Genomic DNA, 23513 nt, shown 5'->3' on the forward strand with positions numbered 1-23513 from the left:
TTGTGTTAGCGCACCTCCTAGCGCACTTCACTGCACACCTGGAGTCTGTGGAGTTTGTTTGTGAATGTTTAGCTGTTTGGATAAGCTAGCTTCCTCGACTAGCTAGGCCTTAAAAGTGTCCAGGTACTTTAGTCCAGTTTTGACCAAGTATTTCAGTGTTACACCAGCTGGAAATGATCACCAGTGGCCATGTGGATAACTGTGCCGCGTTAGTTTTTCTTTTGGTAAAATTAGCCAGTGCTGGCTTCACCCACATACGACTCAGTTGCAATCTAAATGCAGAGGGGGGTCAACATTCCCTACACCGGAAAGAAAAAAGTTGCTAGATAAGATACTGAGCAACACTTAGTTGTCCTTGTTTCATCACAACTAGTTCCATTTTTTTCTTGTTCTCCAGCTGCAAGTCCTTACAGACTGAGCTACTGCCTACCTTTGATGAAGTCAAATTTATCTTACAATCATTAGCACACCAACAACTTACTCACTAGATATCATAATGCGCAGTGTCATAAAAGAAGACAAGAACATAGAAAATGAAACATTACCTTAACCATAACATGTAACGTTACCTTTCTTTGAACGTCACCGATGCGTGCGGTTTTTGCATCGGTAGTCTGGTACGTGAGCCACAAACCGGTGTCAACATGCTGAATGTAACACACTGAGTCACCATACTTAATGTCAGGGGTACCCATTCCATCCACTTCCTTTTTTACACCGAGGTCAACCTTTTCCTAACAGAGAAAAAGAGGCAACACCAGCTCTTTGTAAAACATGCTTGAATCGACAAGTGCAATTGATGACTACGAAGCAAAGAAATGTTTCGAGCGGGTGCCGTGATTACAGCACATACCTTGGAAGATTTGAAACAAAAGGCCGTTGACTTGACATCTGCCTTTTCTTTTTCCATGAGTAATAATGATTTCTCCTTCGTCAGACTCAGGTAGTTCCCACTCGTCACGTGTCTCAGTCTGAACGGCTGACCCCAGCGAATATGACTACCACTCCACCTGGACACAAAACCCAATAAAAAGGACCGCCTCAACCACTTTGTGCCAGAAAATTGTCAACAGCAATAATCTTTGACTTCTTTTTCAGTTTCAACCTGTCCTGTTTGACAGCTTAGTCATGCAGAATGGGAGTGCTGTATGGCGGAACAGTATTTATATGCAATTGCAGAGGTTGATATAATTCCTCATATGGTTTGTTGTATTGTGATTTATATTGAATATGCAGTCAGACAGTATGTATAAGAACAGAACAGACAGTATAAGAATGGCAGAATAACATGGTGTATGGATATTATAATGTTACATGGAAGTTGGGTTATATATACAGTATATTATGGGAAGACTTTGGTGCACCCCGTGAGGAAGGGAAACAACAGGCAGCAATTAGGACGAAAGGGGACAACGCAGTACTGGGGTATCAAGACCAGCAGTGCTACCGGTACGTGGCCTAAACACCTGTAGAAAATTGAACAAAGAATGAACTTATGAATTCATTCATTGCCATTGATGCATTTATTTGTCTTTTCACAGTTCAGCCATTCAATCCCAAGAATTTATTTATATTTTTTTCAAATATTTTCAAACGTTAGGGTAAAAGAGGGTCCCGAAAATGTGAATGTGAATGAGTTAATGAGTAGTATTCTGCTTCTTTGCCTTGAAGACAAATTCGTATAATGCCCAAAATATGATTCATGTACTTATTCTGTGAATATAAGTGATCTTATTTCATATTTTGGTTGATATACTGTATCAGCTATCGGTCAATATATCTTATAGTTGATATATGTGATATGGGCTTTTTATGGGCCCCAATCTTAGTATACACCCAAAATCCCATATTGGTCGGGCTCTAATATATACAATACTACTCACTGTGATAAGGTTGTGAATGTGTTTGCTGTTAGTGTGTCTTTACACACTTTAAACACTTACAGAACCCGTAGTGTCTCTAGCCTCCACAGGGACCTGGCATGACTAGACACTGCTCCACCCTCATAATGCACCGTTCTGGTAATTAAAAAAAAAAAAAAAAAAAAAGGAATAATGATAATACATCAGTCCCGAACACTATGCATTTGGTCACCATTTTCAAATGATCAAAAAACTCCTTTATATAATTATTCTAATTAAAAAAAAACACATGACAAAAAGTAATGAAACATCTAGGATTAGAGAAATAAAACAAAAACAAATGAAAAAAAGCCACACGTTCAATAGTTATCTCAGTGAATTATACCAGTAAAACTAAAAAGCAATGGTATTAGTGTCAATGCAAAAACATTGCAGTATTTACACTATCTGCTACAAATACATAATATGATTGTAAAAGTACATCGTTTTAAAAACATTCAGCAGCAGCGCTCTTGATCTAGGTTTTCCACGAAAATCATTTCCGGTACGTATGTATATGTGCGTATTACCTTTTCTGCTCTTCCCCGTGGTCTTCAGATGGAACAGTTAAACATTCGTCCATGTGACCATGAAGGAGGCGCAAGACATCCCCGCCTATCAAGAAACCTGCAGAAAGATTAAGAAAAGGGGAAAAAGGAAAAGAGAAGGACAAAATGTATCAGGCGTGCCACATATGTATGACATCAGATGACATAGGAAGCCAAGTCTACTTCTATCTATATACCTATATATTTTTTTAAACAAACCGTGACTTTCGGGTGCGTGTTATATAATGACATCCAGGTGAATTTCTGCTAAACATTAATGTAAAACCTATACTGGGTATATGAGGGTAATTTTCATGGAGACCATTTACTGGGAAAAATATTCTGTCAAGCACATTTATCAGCTCCTGATATTAACATTGCCCCAAGAGGGCGGCGATACTGGTGTCGGCCGCTGTCGTGAGTACCCGATACTTTGAAATACGGCTGGTATCGGCCCGATACCTTGTATCGGTACTCGCCCATGCCTAACGAAAACAAAAGAAACCACCCAAAAATGTTTTAAAATACTCAGTTAAAAAAGAGTTATTAATCTGTCAATCTGCAAATCCACGGGTTCAGAACTGCGAGTATGAAGGGGTCGACATATATTGTAACGTGTGATATCTTAAGCGGAGACATCAACTGAAAGTATTGCCATACACGGGAAACACTTTTTTTTAAAATCTGCAATATTATTTGTCAGTGGAAACTGGCCAAGACCCAACATAAACAAAAATAATGATGATCCATTACACTTTTTTTTTGTCTGTTAATTAATCGGACCAACACGTCAACCACGTATCAAAACAGCAAGGCTTCATGCGTCACCAGTGAGGTCATTTGCCTATAATAAATTACACTTTGAAACATGCTTCACAAATCCAGTTAAATTTCTTGGAAAGTTGAGGTCCCCAAAAAGGCGATTTATTTAATCTCAACACGAATAAACACAGTGATCCAAACCGGCTTTTGCATCGCCTTGTGCTTTGGCCCGAATAATACAGCGTTACAGAAAAAGAGATCAGATTAATATGATATAGTATCATGTAAAATGACATCAATAAAGAATGAGTGGAGAAATATTTCTGTACCTTGTGCCACTTCACTGCCAGAACAGATTGGCGTAACGCTCCATAGCGTCTGTTGGAAGGCTGCATCCACATTTTGACACTGGTTGCCATTGGATAGGTGCTATAGGAACACAAATAGATGAATCGCAATCTCATAATTTACTGACATCTGAACTGCAGAAAATATGTTTTGAAAGCCCCATTGATGGCTGATGTACATCGACAAGCCACAACTTCATGGTCACTGACACAATACATTGTTCCAAAACACTATGCATACTGCAGTTTTTCCCTAAATACCCTACTCTGAATAATTTTCTTTCCACATTACTTTCAACAATAACCAAAATGGTGTTTTTAAGAATAAAAAAAAAACAATGATGAAAAATTACTCGGAATGCAAAGTTTAAAATGATAATGCAAAAACAGTTTGAAAAAAATCTAATAGACTAAGAACACAACACATCTGTCATACTACACTCACAATTGTTGAAATTGCAAGTTCATGTTTAGTTTCTGCTGAAGTCTTTACATACCATAACGAAAAATTGTCACGTTATGAAGTCTGCATTATTTGTGGAGGGCATCTTTCTCAACTTGACCTAAACTGAATGGGCTTAAACCCATTATTAACTCCCCATTATTCTGCCGCCTCCTTGTTCACTTCGTAACTTTGTTGGGACAAAGTGGCTATCCACCAACTATTCAGAACTCCACCCATCTAGACCATCCAAAACAGCACAGCATTCATCAATAGATAAACTGTTTGAAAATGTGTCCCCTCCCTTGAGCTGTCGGCTTATTATAAGTGCCCTGAGCAACTTCGATGTCATCTTCAGTCGACAGAAGTGACAAAATGGCCGCCCCCTGAGCTAGCTAAAAACGGGTGGATTTTGACAAAACTATTTTGACAAAAACACACACCACACGCCAAAAAAGATAGGCTGATGAGACAAGTTGCAGTTTTTGTAATGTGTGTAACATCTGTTATAAAAAATAAGACAGTACTGTATTTGATCAAAATAACATCACACCATCCATAAACATGTTGGAGGCAATGTGAAGGTCTAGGGCTGCTTTTCTACTTTAGGACCTGGACAACTTTGAGATTAATGGAACAATGAATTCTGATGTCCGACACAAAATCCTGAATGTGAATTTTCCATCAGTTGTGCCTTCCTGCTCAAGCAACTTCTGAAGACAAGAAGTACAGTGGTACCTTGACTTACGGGAAATGCCCTAACTTACAAGTTTTCAAGTTTCTTTTTTTTTTTTTGCTTTTTACACTTACAAGTCCAGACATTCCACTTTTTCACTCGACAGAGAGTGTGTTTGTGTGTATATGTTTTTTGTGTGTGTGTGTGAATGACAGGAATATTCTGTATGTACGATACTGATCAGTGGACTTAAAAAGTCTACTCACAGTTGCCCAAATGGCAAGTTTTTGTGATATTAAAAAAAAATGAGTCCAAGATAAATAATTTCCAAACTTTCCAACAATGTGACCGACAGTATGACATCTAGTCCATCCATTCATTCTCTGTACCGCTTATCCTCACTCGGGTCGCAAGTGTGCTGGAGCCTATCCCAGCCGACATTGGGTGAGAGGTGGGGTATAACCTGAATCACCTTACGGAAAATGTTAAGTCTTTAATTAACCTACCATGCTTGTCTTTGAAATGTGGGAAGAAACTGATTTAATCTGGCTGTGTTCAGAATTAAATGATCTCTTTAAATAGTCATAATAGAAGTCAATGTTAAATGCGAGTCAGCGCACACCTGCCATTATTCGAAGTGCCTCTGATTAATCCGTATGCAACCACATTTTCTCACTGTCTATTTTTCCTTTTTTTCTTTTTTTTCACATTTTCTTTTCTTTTTGAACTGTGTTGTACAAACTATAGGTCACGTTGTTTCGTTAAGATCACAAAAAACTGACATTCAACTCATTCACTGCCATTGACGAATTTACTTGTCTTTTTACAGTCCAGCCATTCGATCCCAGGAATTGATCTATATTTTTTTTCAAACGTAAAAGAGGGTCTGAAAATGTCTGGCAGTGAATGAGTTAAATAGGGCTGTGTGGACTTCTTACAGCCACTGTATATTTGAGCTTCCTTGTCACGTGTTCTGTGTTCCCAAATGCAGAAGCCAATTACCAGATATCTCTCAGATGAGATGCTGACAAGAATGAGATCATCCCCCACCCTAACCTTCTCCCCCTCGGAACGTTGCTTTGATGCTGGATGAATGGTCCACCAGCATGCCTCACCTGAACAAATACACACAGTGCAGAAGGTTAAAACATGACTCATAAAAAGAATTTTGTCAATATTATACACCGTGATCATCCAGTGATGTCATTGCAAAAGGGAAAAAGACGTTTATAGACGCGAAAAGATGTATTTAAAACTCCAAAATAGAAATAGATGTGAAAAGAATTTTTATTTAAAACAATCAAAGGGGAAGGTGCGAAAAGATCAGAAATAGAATCATTTTCCATAAATACCTGTGGTGTCTTCCTGCAGCCCCACATCAAAAGCTAATTTGTCTGTGGATGATCGAGAGGTGGATAGACAACACAGGTACTGTGCAAAAACACAACATCCACAATCAACGCGTGTGTTTGTTCGAAACATTAGAGAACATGAGGAAATGTCAAATGGGAATTCTAGCAGTGAGTATACAGACCATTCCACTGTAAGAGTGGCGTAGAAGGACCGCATGCCCATATAATGAAGTGCGATGACCACCCCCTTGGATCGTCTGGGAAAAGAAAATGACACGAACAACGAACAATGGGAATCAGCCAAAAACATTTGGAACGCTCCAATACCAACATCTGTGGCGAGGAAAAAGTGATTTTTATTATAGGAAATGGGTATGCAGTGTTTTCCAACATTCATTGCCAGGACCTCACTGAACAAAAAGACCACAAACAGTACATAGACCCAAATAATGCTCTCATCTTAAATTGACCCCCACATTTATGACCGAGGTTTGAAATCTGGCCCAGTTTAGTTCAACACAAAGCTATTATTGTTATATGAATGGCAACAGGTGGTTACACGGGTTCATTTTACTCGTTCTTCCTGTCATTATACGTTGCTGGCATAGATGGATGGACAAAGGCACCTTTATAGTAAGTGTCGAATTTTCTCTTGCAATATGCACGGCACGTTGCACAACAACTGCATTGTATTATTAAAAATATGAATGTCATTAAATAAATTACTGAATGTTACTATGACAAAAAGTTCCATGTTTAAAGTAGAAAAGTTCATCCGGGGCCAATATGACCTCTTCTATGGTCTAGACAGCACTGGTGTTCAAAGACCATTTGGTCCACCGTCCGTTTTTTAGCAGCCCGTAGCGGATGTATAAATAGTTACATACTTACAACTACAACTAACAATCTCTTTATGTCTCATCGGGGCTCCAAATAACATTTTTTAGCCGCTAAGCTGAAATTTTAAGGGCGGAAGTAGAAAATGTAGGGGCGCACATGTATCACAAATTGACTTGTGAAGTAAATATCCACATTTCCCCTATGTAACTCATAAATGGAGAAAGCTTGGAGCAGTTTTGTCAGCAACAAAAACTATTCAAGAATTAAAAAAATATATATATCGCAAAATAATGAGTAGATAGGAGTGAAACGAGTTGGGATGGTTGGGGGGGTACGGGGGTTGGGGGGTTGCCGGGGATTGTGTGTGGTAGTGTTTTGTCAAAACTTCTTTTGTGTAAAATGAATAAAAAGAATTTGCAAAGAAAGAAAGAAAGAAAGCAAAATAATGAGTCACACGTGCAACTGGATGAAAAGTTGTCGTCTCACATTTTAGGGACAAAAGGCTACTATTTATGGGCAGTCTGGAGCACTGCGCATGAATAAATATTTCAGTTTCAGAAAAACAAACAAAAAAATCCTTCATTTTCTGCTGATTTGTGAACGTATCACAATGATTAATTAAGATCCTCCAAGTAAAGATTGCTTTAAAAATTGTCATCTTATTACAGATGATTCTTATTTTGGTTCTGAATGTGAAGTTCTCCTCAGCGCAGGGGCAGACGTATTCTAGTGGGATAGAGGGCTGCAGACCACCACAAAATCATGAAAAATCAAAAACGAGTTGCCTTATCACCTTTAACAGAGGGTTAAACATAACTACAATCTTTTCCAACTCACTCCCCCGGTCTTTTCTTCAGTACTGGCCAGCATCTCCTGAAGGGCTCGAACCGACAGTGACTGCTCCAACACGAAAGTACAGATTGACAGATCTGGAGGTACATTCTGTAACGACAACCAAAACATGTTAGCTACAAGCAGTGGTGGACAAGCCCTCACACTCTTTTTCTTGGCAAACCTTTGGAATAATTGAACTTTTGTTTCTGGCTACATTGCGAAGGCAAAAAGTTTGCAATTTAATGTTGCGCCTCTGTCTAGTATCATGCTACCAATTGGGGCTCATATTTGGTGGAATTCCCCAGTCGGAGTTAGTCAAAGTAAGAGCCCTGGAATTCATCCAAAAAGACCAACTTCCTGTTCAATTTTAAATACGGGCCCTTGAGACTCTCCTGTTATAAAAGAAATGCTTTAAATACAGAAACAATAAACACTATATGGACAAAATATTGTAAGTCAACGGCCCAAATTTTAGATCAGGTTAGGCCAGTCCAAATATGCATCTCTTTCCCAATGGCAAGTGAAAGTGTATAAATTCTGAGACAGGATAGAAATGTGTCTTTTGTCTTCACATTTGTGCATTGTTGACAAATCTGTATTGGTATACTTGTGGAATATGAAGAAGCATAAAAGATCAACCAGTACCTTGGAGTTGGAGATCGATTCAAGGAAACACAGCCTGTTTCCGAAGCCTTCAGCAGCCAGGCAGAGTTTCTGTTGCTCCTTATGGATTGTGGCCGAACACTGTAGGACCACCTCATCATTCTAAGTACACGCACACACACACACACACACACACACCCCAACACACCACCACACACACGCACAGGCACACACACACACACACCTACAATTAATACGTTTCTCGTTGTTAAGCCTAAGGCATGTCTTCAAGTGTGACCAATACAAATCGGACGTACATTTCAGAGCCATGGCACATCCAGTAGTTATTTTTGACAGGTATAGACCGATATTCTGTGTTTTGACGTATATCGGCATCTGCCTTTTGTTAAAAATCTGATGACCGACAATAAATCAATTTAAAACTGTCTTGAAATCAAAACAAAGATGTGACGTGAAATTTTAACATTTCTATCATTTTGAAATTTTGGAGGACTTCAGTTACAGTAGAAAAGTATTTGGAGCTATTGTGTCAGTTTTCATTGAACATTTTAAGTAGGGCTGTCAAAATTAAAGCATTAACTATGGAGATTAAATTTCATAGCGCACTAAAAAAAATTAACTCAGTTAACTTAACTAGTTTTATTTACTTCCTGTAGCAGCTGAACTCTGCTCACTGTGCAGCCAAACTTAGAAGAGAGTCACTGTCGCAAAGACGGACTTTTACGTAGTTTTAATTTTAAAACGTTGCTTGACGGCTCATTGGAGAAATTAAAAATAATTTGCACACGTTGCACAGCCAAATTCAAATACCATATTAACTGTACGTCTTTGGTGTATCGTTCAACTGTTGTATTTTACAGGAAAAGAATCGTATTCAAGGATCAAAGAAAGCTATTAGAACAGTCTTTAAATCGAAATATACTTTTATTTTTTTTCCACATTAATTCCAAGATTTTACTCAAGTAAATAACGGCTATAAGGTTCGTAAAAAAATGTAGTTGAAAAATACGATTAATCGCGATTAATTAAGGAAAATATTGAGATTAATTTTCAAACGAAACTTTTAATCGTTTGACAGCACAAGTTTTAAGACATGCTGACGACCTTGAGTGCTCCCTAAAGTTTTCGTTAGAATTTTAGAACAAATAAGTATATTGTCAAAAATGTATTATTATAACAATAATAATAATAATAAACATATGCTTGAAGAGATTTCAACAAAGTTAAGAGTTGTTGGTTTTTTTTAGATTTTGACGGCAATATTTTCCCTTCACTGAAAATGAATATCAGCTCCAAATATCAATTATCGGCCTGCTTTACAACTAATCAGTATATCTCTCATTTTTGATACTGACTTTTTTGGGCACATTTGTATAACTGGAATAAACAAGGCACAAAGTCAAGAAAGTTGCAGTCATGTATCAAGAAGTGATGAAAGCACAAATGAGTGCAGCACACTTTACAGATTTGCCAGTAGCGTTTACTGCTTGTAACGTGGTGATCAGTGACGTACGGTGAGGTTCATAACTGATGAGGCACTACTACTCTGGAGTCGGATATAAAAATATGAGCCCAAAATAGAAGATTAGCATATATTGCAATTTTGACCTTCATTGAAACATATGTTTGAAATGGTCGAAATTGTTTTTTTTTTAATATTTGTTTTCAAAGCTTTCATTCACGCTTCATTTCATTCCACGCACTTCAAACCGTGTGAGGAACATTGCAACTATTGTGTCTTTACATGTGTGTACTTGGTTTGTGTTCAACAGAAAGTGTTGCACACACAGCCTTGGGGATTTGAAACACAAAAATTGCTGGTGGGCAGGTCAGTGGATGAGGATTTAAAAGCCTGGCAAAGAAAGAGTGAGCGCGTGAGTGTGGAGGATGGGATGCATCAGTGATGATGTAATCAGAGCAGCGAGGGGAGTGTACACCTACTTAATGGCCAGATACTGCTGCACAAAATCTCTAAAGTTGATACACGGTATTCAAGTTGCATAGTTCTGTTTATTCACAATGACAATAAATCACAAAATAAAGTGGAAAATGACATTCCTTCCAATTTGATTTCAATCACATAGCAGGGCTTCTGAATTGTGTGAGTTAGTGTGCAGCAGTCATTTGTAGAGAGTTGAAAAACACTACAAAGCAGCAGAACCATTCATTCAACCAGTGAAAAAAGGTCAGGAGTTAAAGCTATAAATAATTGATTCATAACCCGTCAAGTGTACACCACCTCTCACCTAAAAGTCAGCTAGGCTAGACCACACTACACCTACCCACGATTCTAATGGGAATAAGCAGCATAGAAAACAGCTCAAACGCATATCCATAACAATGTTTGATATGGATATCGACTCTGTCAATTCCATTATCCCCTCTCGCATTGTCTTTGCGGAGACATCAACAATCAGCCTGGAAAAAATACACTAGAAACTTCCGCAGGCTATAATTTCGGTTTTGTATGTGTGAATCTACAAGCCCATGTTCACCGGCCATCAGCGACAAGTAGATCTGAGTGTCGTGTATAGTTGTGGTAGGACATTCTACGCTGTATGTAGAATGTACTGTACCCATTGAACAATGGAAGATTTGAACCTTTTTAAAGTAGTGCCAGAGATTTCCCCACCCCAAGAGCTTTAACCTCTTTAATAAGATCAGATGGTAGACGGAGTAAAAGGAAGTGCTCAGATTCAGCAGAATTAATCCCTGCATCTGCGTTGATCAGAGTTGTCTCAGAATTGTGGTGTGGCGGAAAGCCTGATTGAAAAGAATCAAAAGCATTACTAGACAGGATAAAGTCAGTAAGCTGCAGGTATACAACTTTTGAGGCCTTTGCCACCCAATGGCAGGTTTGACATCAAGACTACTCTTCTGTAGAGACTTAATGACAGCGGTTTTTAAGGCCATTGGAAATGTTCCAGTCTGAAGCGAAAGACTGAGCAGATGAGCAAATTGTGGTAACAAACTGCTCAGTACAGACTGAAGACATAATGTCAAACTCATCAAGCAGCGCGTCAATTGGCTCTTGTACTGTTTTACCAGTGTCAGGGGTGAAATGTGGCAACCCTCGGTGTCTACTAGGCCACAAAGTAGTTGTTTTTGGAGCGCTTGGAGATGACTGTTTTGCAGTGCTTTGAACTTTGTCATTTAAAGCTTATTGCAAATTTAGCATAAGGCTATTGCACAATGTTTGTTTTCTTTTTTCAAAGTTTATTTTCTGATTTATTTTTGTCATTTATGTTACAGGTAGCAAGCACCATTGGACCAATGGGGAAAAAAAACAAACAAACAAAAAAAACGTCCTAGTTGTGAATGTACTGTACCTTTCACTGACAGTGGCAATAAAAGTTTTGATTGCCCATAAATACAATACAACACAATTTTAACCGTCAACTCATGAGCCAGTGCTAGTCAGGACTCCAAAATATCCAGTATGTGGGAAGTATAATTTTAATGATTGTGATGACTTATTATACACGCAATGCATACAATATATGAAACTGTAGATTTGTGTTGATTTATGTTATCAGGCCAAATCTTCTGGGTCCGCTTCCCTCCATCGAGCAGGAAATAAGAATGTTGCAGACATTAGGACCACTGTTGTCATGTTTGTTAGTCTTGTTTTTGTAAAAATATTTGCTGGAGGTGTCAGAAAAGTTGCTAAATATAGCAAAAATGTCACTAGGTTCGTAAAACTGCAGACGTAGCTCTTGCTCGCTACCTCACTTGTTCTAGCGACTACATGTGTGCAAATGGAATAAAAGCACAACTTTCAAAACAAAAGCACTGCATATTTTACGTTTTTGTTTGACTCATGGTTACTGTGAGGGCCGGGCAGAGATTTTGGGTAGGCCAGATGTCAGATGCCAGATGTTGTACTTTGCCCAGGTATGCCACAGTCTGGCCAGAGTCATTTTTAACTGCAATTGCAGAGTAGCATTGTATAAGAAAGAGTTGGAAGGCCACATTAGGAAACAACAACACCATTAGAAAGAAGAAGGCTAAAATGTTAAAAAAAAAAAAAAAAAAGTGTATTCATGAACTCATTCACTGCCATTGATGAATTTGTTCGTCTTTTCACAGTCCAGCCATTCGATCCCAGAAACTTTAAAAAGCATTTTTTTTTTTTATGTTAGGGTAAAAGAGGGTCTGAAAATGTCTGGCAGTGAATGAGTTCATTAACTGACTACAAGAAAGTTGTAAAACATGTTTCAACTGTTTTCAACTCTGTCAGTCGTTATCAAATAAGGTACTAATTTTTACAAAAACAAAATGCATGTCACTATAATGATGTATTCTTTGAGCGTCCATCCATCCAACCTTAGTCTTTTGTTTGCAAAAATAATTGGGCATCATGTGTCGCTATCTTAAGCATTAAGTGTAAAAAAAAAAAAACGTTGTACTGTACACTTTTTTGCTATTTGGGATAGACCTCTCTGTTATGAAACTTATATTTCTCCATTGGCTGGGCTTGTACGTATGCATCATAAATCATTCCATCTTTTGATTGACACGCCAATTAATGATTGATTAACAAGTAAATAGCAATTAGCAGCTAGCAGGGCAAGGGTTAGCAAACTAGCATATGCGGCTACGGTAGCAGTCTACATCTTGACTTGATCCTTTTTGTCAAATGGCACAAACCGATTGAAACTGAAATGCATACCATTCAGCACAACAGTCTTGTAGGAGTGTGCAAATTGCGATATTTAGAACTGAGAGTAGATTGTAGCGACTGGAACAGGGTCTGGCAGATGTTGTTTGTACACAGAACATGGGTTAAAACCAGCAGATCTGTGCATTTTATTAAAAATTCCCGGTCCGTTTATCGCCTTCCGCCTGCAGCGTGGGTACCCTTCTGCCATCCGTCAATCCGCTTTTTGTCCGGCCGGACCAAATGGTAATTGCCTATAGGCTGGTCCGCCTATCATTTTATTAAACGGGCTTCCAGTAGCGTTTCCGGCTATCAACTTTGACCAACTGCCACTCCCCCCACTGAGCGATATTTGAAACTAAAGGCCTGACTAAATGCTTAGGACCCAGAATCTGTAAAAAAGCCTCGGCCGACGGGAAACGGAAAAGCCTCCGACTATGCTTAGTCCGTTTAGTTTTTAAAGGTTCCCGACTTTCGTCATAGGTGGACCGATCCGTCAGATAGGCGGATTGCCCAACACTGAAAACCAGACCATAGAAAATAGCTCAAAATTTCAACAGTGTAAGAGCAACAGTGCAACATTACAATTATCAAGGTCAAGGGTTTAAGGTTTTACCAACATATTTCCCCTTTCCTCCTGCTGTGCACACACTGCACTGGAACATTATGCGAGGAGCGAGCAGATTACATAAGAGCACTGCAGTGAGAAGCGGTGAGGAATAGAAGTGAGGAGTGACAAGAGGCAGTCTATTTCACTCTTTTTTTTAAACACTATTACTCCTATGATACTTATGATACTTTTTTGCGCCCTAAAACACTCATAGAATATAAAGCACATCCTCTCTGCGAGTGTCTGCACTGCGGTAAGGGTCAGGTGGGGGCTTCTTCAGATGGGGGAAAAAATACAGTGGGTAGTTTGAAAAGGCATCAAGATCAAAACAAACTCTTTGGCCACGCTCTGCTCACATTCAGTAGTGTATGCAAAATAAAAGCTTTGAGAATTTTATCTTCTGTCTGGAATATCTTCTTCTGACTGGGGATCGTTTAAAGGGGAAGTCAACGCAAACGTTTTTTTCTTCAAGAATATGTTCTATGCAAGCCCACTAGTTGAAACAGGGCATTCTGATAAATATTGCGTTTGTGGAATAAGTGTTAATCTACTCGTTTTTAGCCATCTCTGGGGGTGGCCATTTTGTCTTCTGTCGACTGAAAATGACATCACAAATGCTCACAATGACCAATCACGGCTCAGATTCAGAAAGCAGGTCAGCTGTGATTGGTCGTTGTGAGCAGTTGTGATGTCATTTTCAGTTGACAGAAGACAAAATGGCCGCCCCCAGAAATGGCTAAAAACGAGTGCATTTTGCTGCTTTCCACAAACGCAAATTTAATCATATTGCCTTGTTTTAACTAGTGGGCCTGCTGGGAACAAATTCTTGAAAAAAATATGTTTGGCTTGACTTAGCTAAATTCCTGAGTATGACTTTGTCAAAGTACGAGATTTGGATGCTAACAGAAGCCCATTTAAAATGCTTAGGCGGACCAGCCTATAGGTGATTAGTATTTGGGCCGGCCGGACAAAAACGCGGATAGACCGACGCCGGAGGGGTACCCCAGCTGCAGACATACGGTGATAACCGGACTGGGAAATTTAAATGAAATGCCCACTGCCCATCTCTCTTAATACATAACTGGAAATGATATTATTATGCATCTGCAATAAATAAGCATAGTTCATAAACATGTGACCTGTTAACCTGGATAGTGGCGTCACATGTGGGCGACACAGCACAATTATTGATCATTCTTATGCAAATGCTTCTCACATTCATGCTGAAAGGAAAAGGCCGCATCGTTTCGAATCAACAATTGTCCTACACTGCAAATTTATGACATCTTAATAAGATTTATTGTCTTAAATCTAGTGAAATTATCTCATCCATCTTGTTTTTAGTGTTAAATACTAGTTAACGGATTATTCCACTTACTTTAAGTAAATACTACTTTTTTTTCTTATTTATAAGAATAAGAATAAGAATAAGAATGCCTTTATTGATCCCACAGTGGGGAAATTTTCATTGTTACAGTAGCAAAGATATAGGTCACACAGGGGCGGCGGCATAATGTGGCCATTAATGTATAACATTGACGGCAAACATTTAGAATCAAACCTATGTAGATATACGCAGTAACATGTGTATATACACATGTGTATACACACCAACCTACATCTACATAAAAAATATGAGGAACACTCATTTCGGCCTGTACATAGTACAGAGGAAAAAATACTCTAAGTGACAGTGCTGCAGTGCTGTAGTGAAATGTAAGGAACAGCATTGGATAAAAATAAAACTAGACTAACAGTAGTGGGGAATGTTGAGTATTGCACGGTATTACAGTAGTGGGGAATATTGGGTATTGCACGATATGAGCTCAGGTGCAGGACTGCACAATTGCACTAATGTCCGCCAGTTTGTAGAGACTACACAATGTTCTTGTTAAAGAGTCTGACAGCAGCAGGCAAGAAGGAACGGCGATACGGCGATGTATTTAGTCGATACATCTAGAAATAGATGATTTTACACTTAAATTAAGCAAAAATAGTGTTCGGATAGTGTTTTGAACAATATCATTTCTTAAATTAAGAAAAAAATTCTGACACATTCACTTTTTTCTCCCTTAAAATAAGAAAAAGCTCAACCTTGTAAAAATAATGGACATTGATACACTAGATATCCTTCTTTAGATGAGGAAGATGAAGGGTTGCGCGCTCTTTCCATACGCACGATTGTTTATACCATGCATTACAGTAACACGCCGCCAATGCGCTGCAAGGACCAATTTCAAAATAAAAGCCTAACAAAAGAACATCAATGCTTTGTAGTTGTGAATGTGGGCTTTGCATGCCTGCCTTCGTCTTCATTTTTGCCCATTCAACCAAAAATGTTACCATAAAAGTGCAATATATCAATTGTTTATTTTTCAGCTTTTATATGTTTTTAAAGTACTTTCATTACCACCAATCAAGTCATACATGTTAATTTGGCATGTGTTCCTCTAATGTTTCTTCCACTGCCCAGGATAGTAAATACCTTTTACTGCATTTGGAAAGGTTTTCTTAGCACTTCATTTGTTTAGTAATAAGATTTTTAATAATCCTTAAATTCCACAATAACTCTCTTGTCTCAACTATAACTATGTCTCGATGTTCTGTTTTCAGGCATCACTGTTTAATTTCCACTAATATCAGTTATTTATTTATTTTTCTACATTCCAGCATAGTCTTCCTATTGTATGAACTGCTGTTCTAAACAATTACGTGTATATAGTGGTGGTGTAACACAAACAGGATCCTCTCCGCAGTGTGGTCAGCATGGCCTTACATGGAGAGTATTGCTCCCCTTGGTGGATTTAGGACAAGACCGAAGTGGCAGGGTGGGCACAATAAGTTTAAAACTAACACAAACAAGCTCCAAATGAGTGTCTGGACTGTTATTAGTTACACTGTATTCGTTGCTCATCCCTCAAGTTCATATAATAATTTTCCAAGGGATAACAGATAATGTTGCACAAACGAGAAAATGTACTTGATAACAATAGATACAGAAAAAAAATGAAACATTAAATCCATGAAATCCATAAATCCTTTTCCAATAGATCTTGCATTTGGATTAATGCCTGAAAAAAGAAAGACCGCTCAGGCCTAACTTGTCAACGCATCATTCGTTTGGTCATTATATAACACTGTAGTGGATGAAAAGATTCAAAACATTCAGTTGAAATACTTAAAGGGGAAGTCAACCCCAAAATGTACAATTTAACCTTAATTCTGTTTACAATAATATGTTCAATGCGCCTCCATTAGTCTAAAAACATCAATCCATCCATTATCGATACCGCTTATCCTCACAAGGGTCGCGGGGCTTGCTGGAGGCTAACCCAGCTGTCTTCAGGCAGTAGGCGGGGGACACCCTGAATTGGTTGCCAGCCAATCGCAGGCCACACAGAGACAAATATCCGCACTCACAATCACACCTAGGGGCAATTTAGAGAGTCCAATCAACTTACCATGCATGTTTTTGGAATGTGGGAGGAAACCGGAGTACCCGGAGAAAACCCACGCAGGCACGGGGAGAACATGCAAACTCCACACAGGGAGGCCGGGGCCGGGATCGAACCCACGAACTCTGAACTGTGAGGCGGACGGGCTAACCAGTCGACCACCGTATAAAAACAGCATTCTGATTCATATTGCATATGTTATACTCATTTAGGGCGTTCTAAAAAATATCACATATAAATTTAACCCGTGATCTCTCAAGGAAATGCTGCTTCCTAGTTTTCACTCGTCAACTCAAATACCAAAAATATGTTCTGCTACAAGATTAACAGTGAAGAACTGTGCGTTTCAATTCTGAAATAACAATAGCTCTAACACCAGATCATTATGCACTAAATCAAACCAAAATAGTGACAGTTTTGATACTTTTCAGGTAATGTATTTTATAAACAGGAACACAGTGGAAAGAAACTAAACTAAATGACTTGCGGTTGGTGGGAAGCATTTTTTTCTTCCACCTGGCAAGGGCTTAATTCATAAGCGCAGAAACACACTGCTCAATAGCTAGTTCAGCTCCACAAACGGTCAAGATACACTTTGTGATTTTGTGGCAACACAACAAAACTTATGAAACCCGTCGGGTTAAATCACAACACAGAAGATGAGGAATTTATGAGGTGGACAGAAGAGGAGGGCACAGTGCTACGGCAAGACATACTGTATCTCTGGAATGCGCTGTCCAGGAGGAAAAATGATTAGCTTTAAGCGGCGCTAAGGACCGTTGCTGTTGTAGCTGTCCACCATTATCAGATAAGGAACTAAATAAATAAATGCTTCAACAAATTGCTGCATTAGTTCAGCTCAACTGTCACCGAGATAATCGCATTTCATGAAAAATATTATTTACAAGTCTCATTTGCTTTCACTGTTAACAGAATATTTTGAAATTGATATATTGCGGCATTTTATTTCATTAATTATTGGCAACTTCAGTCACTAAATACAAAACAACTGTCTGACTGCTACTTCAAATATACAGTCTTGGATTTTTTTATGATGCTACAGCATAATTTCAAATGCACTTCTTCCACAATCATTCGACACTGGTGAATGTGCACAAAGTATCGGTATCACCCATAGCACCTTCAATTTTACTCAGTATGGAATCAGAAGCATATTGGTGGACTCTAACAGAGTACTATAATCTACAAAAGTACCGGTACGTCAATCGATGAATTTTCTGTGGTGCACAATTTGGATTATCCATGCAAAGCAAAGCTGACATAAAACACATGCTTGGTGGAGCATCCTGAAAATGAACACCAACACAGTTGCCATGCATCAGCGTTCACAAGTATTCATGTTCTGTATTGATCTGCATTCCAAGTGCACTTAGCAGAGAGTGCTGGAGGATTTAATGTTTTGATTTGTGCAGAATCAGAGAAGAGGTAAATAATTAGATTCACGTCCTTATTACGCCAATTTGCCTTATAACCGTAATAGAAGTTACGCGAAGTGCGCTTTTATAACTCACGCACGAATCCATCATACGTAAGCCCAAATATTTTAATATTCGGGAGGTGGATGGAACTTGCTCAAACATGCACATTAATATGTTATTTGATAAGCCGATCAACGTGCACCTAATACATTTAAGTCGACCTACGGAAATTTGGGGGTGAGGAGGCTTAGGATGCCAAGTCCCAGATGGGCCCCATTGGCTCCGCCCTCTGAATGTCCCTGCTCACACAGGAAGACAAGGACTACCTAACCGGATGTATGACAAAAATTCTGTTTGAAATCCAGACAAAACCTTGCATCGATGCAAAATATGTGCTCTTAATATATTTCATATTTGATCATATATTTTTCGATGCATGTATAAATGATCCACTCTCCTAACCGAACAACAAAGAGTTTGAAGCAAACATTAAAATAACAACATGCTGTATTATTACAATTATGTACAAAGGGCTCTCTTGCATAAAAAAAATACCATTCAAGGACAGCACAAAACTGCTGAACAAGAAACCAACATCAAGTGCAAAAACCCATTTTGTACATTTTTCACCAAAATAAACTCACTCAAAATTCTGATATTATTGAGGTACTATATTTGTCCAGAATATCATTCCAAATCTGCCAAAAATTATTAGTCAAGTAGACAAATTTTAAAAAATGGCTGGACTAAGCATGGCCGTTAAGTGGATTTTAGTCCGGCCCTCATGCTTTTCACGTGGTCGCGAGGCGGCCAAATTTCATCTCAGCCTACTCGGTTGAAAGGCTTCTTTTTAGGCTTCTTTCTACTCCCGCGTCGGCGCGAGCGACAACTGCCGCATTGATTCACGTGACCGACGCGTTGTGCTGTTGGGGACAGGTCTGCAACCCATGCCATGCACCCATCAGGAATTGTTGCTGCTCTGATCATTTTTATGAATGAGGACGGGGTGTCGCGGCCGGAAGGGTACCCAGGTCAAGGGTGCAGGGTCGCGGCCGGACCGGCAAAAAAGGGTCAAGTGCCCAGCTCTGGCTCCCCGCTTCCTTTATTGTTGTGTCAATATTGCTATCGCTGCCTCAGTCACGTCCTAGTGTTTATTCATTTTTTTGTCCTTGTTGTTTTGGTATCCCAGTACTTTATTTGCCTTTTTGTTTTCTTTAATTAAATTAAACTGTTTGTTTTCTGCACTACTGCCTTTTCTTTCCCTGCTTTTGGGTCCTCAACCAAGCAACTCCTGACAGCCGCTATGATCCAGTGAAACAACTGAGATTAAAATTGGCTGCATCTCGCGGTAAAGGAGCTAAAACTACTCCAAATTAGAAAGCATTAGTGACGCAACCACATTTTTAATTTTATGGTCCATTAACATGTGGACCGGGCCCACCGCATCATGTTATGTGGCCCACAAAGGCAAATTATGTGCGTTGACATAATGTTTCTTGCTAAAATACCAAAATTGCAAATTGTCTGAACTATTTGATACGTTGAGATATCGCAAGCATTTTTTGCTACCAATCCTACTTTTAAAACAAATATAGTGTTTAAACAAAAGTTTTTGAATGGCCTCTGATTTCAAAATTCAATTTGTTGTATTTATGTAACATAAGGCTATCGGGAATTTATTCGAGTTCACAGTCATAACGGCCCTCTGAAGGAACGCATAACTAGATGTGGCCCTTGAAAAAAATAAGTTTGACACCCATGGTGTAATACATTTGTGCATAGAATCATAGAATTGAACCTGGTGCTGGAATAGGTTTGTCTTTTTTTTTTTTAAATGGCCTTGAAAGAATCTGAAAGACAAAACGCACATGACTTCTTATTCCGTGGTTCTCGTAAATCCTAAGTGTGTACAGGCCGTTCCTGACTAGGAATCGCAACTGTCTCCCATTAGCCCCATAGAAGGACATTGGGATTCAGGGCCATCTGTATGCACACGCACACACACCTATCACAATAAAATAGCACAGCACAGACACAAGGACAAGCAGCATAAATCGAAACATTCAAAATCTTAAGTGGTATTATGAACACCAAAGTACATTTATATTCTCAGAGGTTACAATACTGCTAAAGCTAGGGTGCATAAAATCCACCTTTTGACAATTTTTTCCCTGTCCCTCATCTAAAAAGTTTCAATTTGAGGAGAAAACTATCTGAAAAATCGTAATTACATTTGAATGTGTTTAGGTGGGCCACGGTGCGCTTGAAAATTTGAACCTGCGAGTTTAGAATCTATTTTTGAGTTGATCATTTGCAGTATGTTTTCAAATAAATGCATGTAAAAACATATGAATGAATTCTTTGAAGTGTGGATTTCCAATTAAGTGATGATTATGCATTTGTAATTTCAATTTGACAATTCTGTTGCAACAAATAGGTTGGACCCAGCGACAAGGCATTAGCTCAAAGAATTCAGAGGGGTGAACAAGAACTAGAACTACTTCCTGCTGGCATGTATGAGAATCATGGGAAATGTAGTGCACACAAATGGCTTTTCTGGTGGCATATTTCATATACATATATGTATTTATATGTAGGACCGGTCTGGCAGAAGGTAGCCTAAACAACATAGCCAGTTTCCAATAGCTGCCGAGACCAAGCAAAAAATGTTAGATTGAGTGAGAGTGTATTGAATTATTTACAGTTCTTGAATTGTCAACCATGATAGTATTCAGCATTAGCCAAAGTAATGACCAGAGATGGGCATTCCGTTCCAAAGTCTGTCGGCCCCAGCAGCTAAATACTATCTTGGTTGACACTTAAACAGTTGTAAACAATTCAATCCGCTCACGGGAATCCTCGGGTGTGAATAGAAAATTTGTCAGCTAATAAACTTTAAATAATGTTTATGAATTATGAAACATCTGCCGTTAGCATCCCTCCCACGGTGTCATGCACGGACGCTTTTTCTTTTTTGGGCCGGTGGGGGACGGACTGACGAAATGTAAGGACCAAAGCGCTTTAAAAGGATGAGGATGGACGGGGAACAAAATCAAGTGAGACACGAGGCGCTACCCGATGTTTTCAGCTGGTCTGTACCTAGCATAATAGCGCTAACTCTATCAAATAAACATACGGTACAATTAGAATAAACTAGTTCACATACAATGCTTCACAAAAATAATACATCTTACGACACGGTGCGCCTTACGTATGATTTTATTTTTGATAGACCCGTTCATTGATATTACCCAATAGTCCGTAAAATACGGCAGTTATGTGTGTAACTGTGCAAATTGATAGTAAGATGCAGAGCCCAGAAGAAGGTTACAGTGAGCCTTGTTCAAGTCACCAATCTAATTATGTACCAAAGAGGCTTAATCTAACAGTGCCAATAATTGTCTGTCAGTACTTCTTTCTTTCTCTATGCAGTGGCGTCGTTAAGCATTATAGGGGGCCTTCAACTCCCCGTCCCCCTCACCCCCCCATTAATATTCTTAAACCCCACAATAAATAATTTGGTGATTTTCTTCCAATTAAAAATAATAACAATAATACAGCACGGACGTCGTCTCTGCGTGACCTATATCTTTGCTGCGGTAACACTGAAAATGTCCCCACTGTGGGATCAATAAATGCCTTCTTATCTTCTTATCTTATCTTATCCTATCTTATCTTATCTTATCAGCCCTGGGATCGACCCCACGACCCACTGGCTGGAAGTTGAGCTCAGAGCATGAACGCCTGCCAAAAGCATGTCGGTCACCACTTCATCGCCACTTCGTTACCCATAGCAACCAAGAGACTCTACAACATTTACAGCCGAGTCGCTTGTCAAATTCTTCCCTTGAAAAATATTAAACGTTACATCGCTGAATGCAATTTAAGATGACGAAAACTGTGGATTGTTATTTTGACAGTTCCCTCTTTCACTTGGTTTAGGCACACTTTTAGTGTTGTAGTAGAAATGTAAGGCAGTATTTCTGGTCAAGACGCAAACAAATATGGAGGTCAAAGCCCCCACAATCCAGGACCAACACCAAGAGTACTGTTGTGACCTTCATCTGTTAAAAAAAACATGGGCAGTAGCACCCAAATAAAACAGGATAATGACAAAGTATTCTATACTCATTTTCAAAACTAAGCCCCAATGGTTGAAGAAGACGAGAAATAGAAAATGATTGTATACCCCTGTTAAAGGGCTTCATCTGGCATTTGATAGAAAATATGTTATGTTTGATGTTTTTTAATAGCTCCTGTTAAAAGTTATGGTTGTTATTAGAAAACTATCAAAAATTTGACATAACTATGAACCAGACAAAAAAGGTCAAAATAGTTTTTCATACAAACTATATGCCTGATTGACAGTTTGAGTTCATTTGTGTTGCTCTTCACTGATTGCATAACGAAACCTCAAACCTCCGGCCTGAGCATGTTATGTTTCAGAGAGGGAAATGTGTTTTTAACTATTCTCCTCTTTTACATTATTAGTTTATAATTTTCGTGATACATTGTGATTAATCTGAAATGTTGCCCTAACTTTGTTGATATAGTGTTTTGTTGTGTTGTTGTCTGCTTCAGGAATATTGTTTTGTATTAAATGTACAGTTTTTTTTTAATTATTTCTTAATCAAGCATAGTTAGATAGTATTTATATGATAGTAAATGTGTATTGTCTATAGTTGTATATGTTTTGTTAGTGTATTTTAATGTATTTCACCTAGTTACGTTTTGTTTTAGTGTCATTAATGTGCGTTTTAATTTATTGCTATCACTATCTTTGTTGTTGTAGTGTTGCTCTTTTTGTAAATAATAACCTATCTAAAAGAGGAAAGCTGTTTTTTTTGTTTTTTTAATTTGCATTGTCTCTTCTCAATTCAACTTTATCACGTCTGCAAACCCGCAGCACTATTTGAAAAGGAATTGGTTGAGTAGCCAAGTGACCGGCTGCAGCAGCAGGCTTTCTGTTGACTGACTGTCTCTACCGCACTGCGCTCCCCCCACCAGTCCACCCAACACACGA

The 23513-nt window shown here is 38.7% G+C and overlaps 1 protein-coding gene across 3 annotated transcripts in view; it reads right to left on the bottom strand.

The window, feature by feature from the left end:
- The window catches only part of ryr2a (ryanodine receptor 2a (cardiac)), a 139296-nt gene that overhangs the window by 115379 nt on the left and 404 nt on the right, over positions 1–23513 (bottom strand). For all 3 annotated transcript variants that reach the window (XM_086016298.1, XM_086016297.1, XM_086016296.1), the window contains exons 2-11: positions 8348–8467; positions 7706–7810; positions 6211–6285; positions 6029–6107; positions 5679–5791; positions 3541–3640; positions 2432–2528; positions 1944–2018; positions 854–1010; positions 570–734 (exon numbers count right to left, since the gene is read on the bottom strand). In XM_086016298.1, the coding sequence (XP_085872424.1) occupies positions 570–734; positions 854–1010; positions 1944–2018; positions 2432–2528; positions 3541–3640; positions 5679–5791; positions 6029–6107; positions 6211–6285; positions 7706–7810; positions 8348–8467 (1086 nt within the window). The remainder of the gene's footprint in view (positions 1–569; positions 735–853; positions 1011–1943; positions 2019–2431; positions 2529–3540; positions 3641–5678; positions 5792–6028; positions 6108–6210; positions 6286–7705; positions 7811–8347; positions 8468–23513) is intronic.

This window comes from Filicampus tigris, chromosome 19, assembly GCF_054856515.1.
Source record: "Filicampus tigris isolate MCC_2025a chromosome 19, RoL_Ftig_1.0, whole genome shotgun sequence".
In the NCBI taxonomy this organism is placed as follows: Eukaryota; Metazoa; Chordata; class Actinopteri; order Syngnathiformes; family Syngnathidae; genus Filicampus; species Filicampus tigris.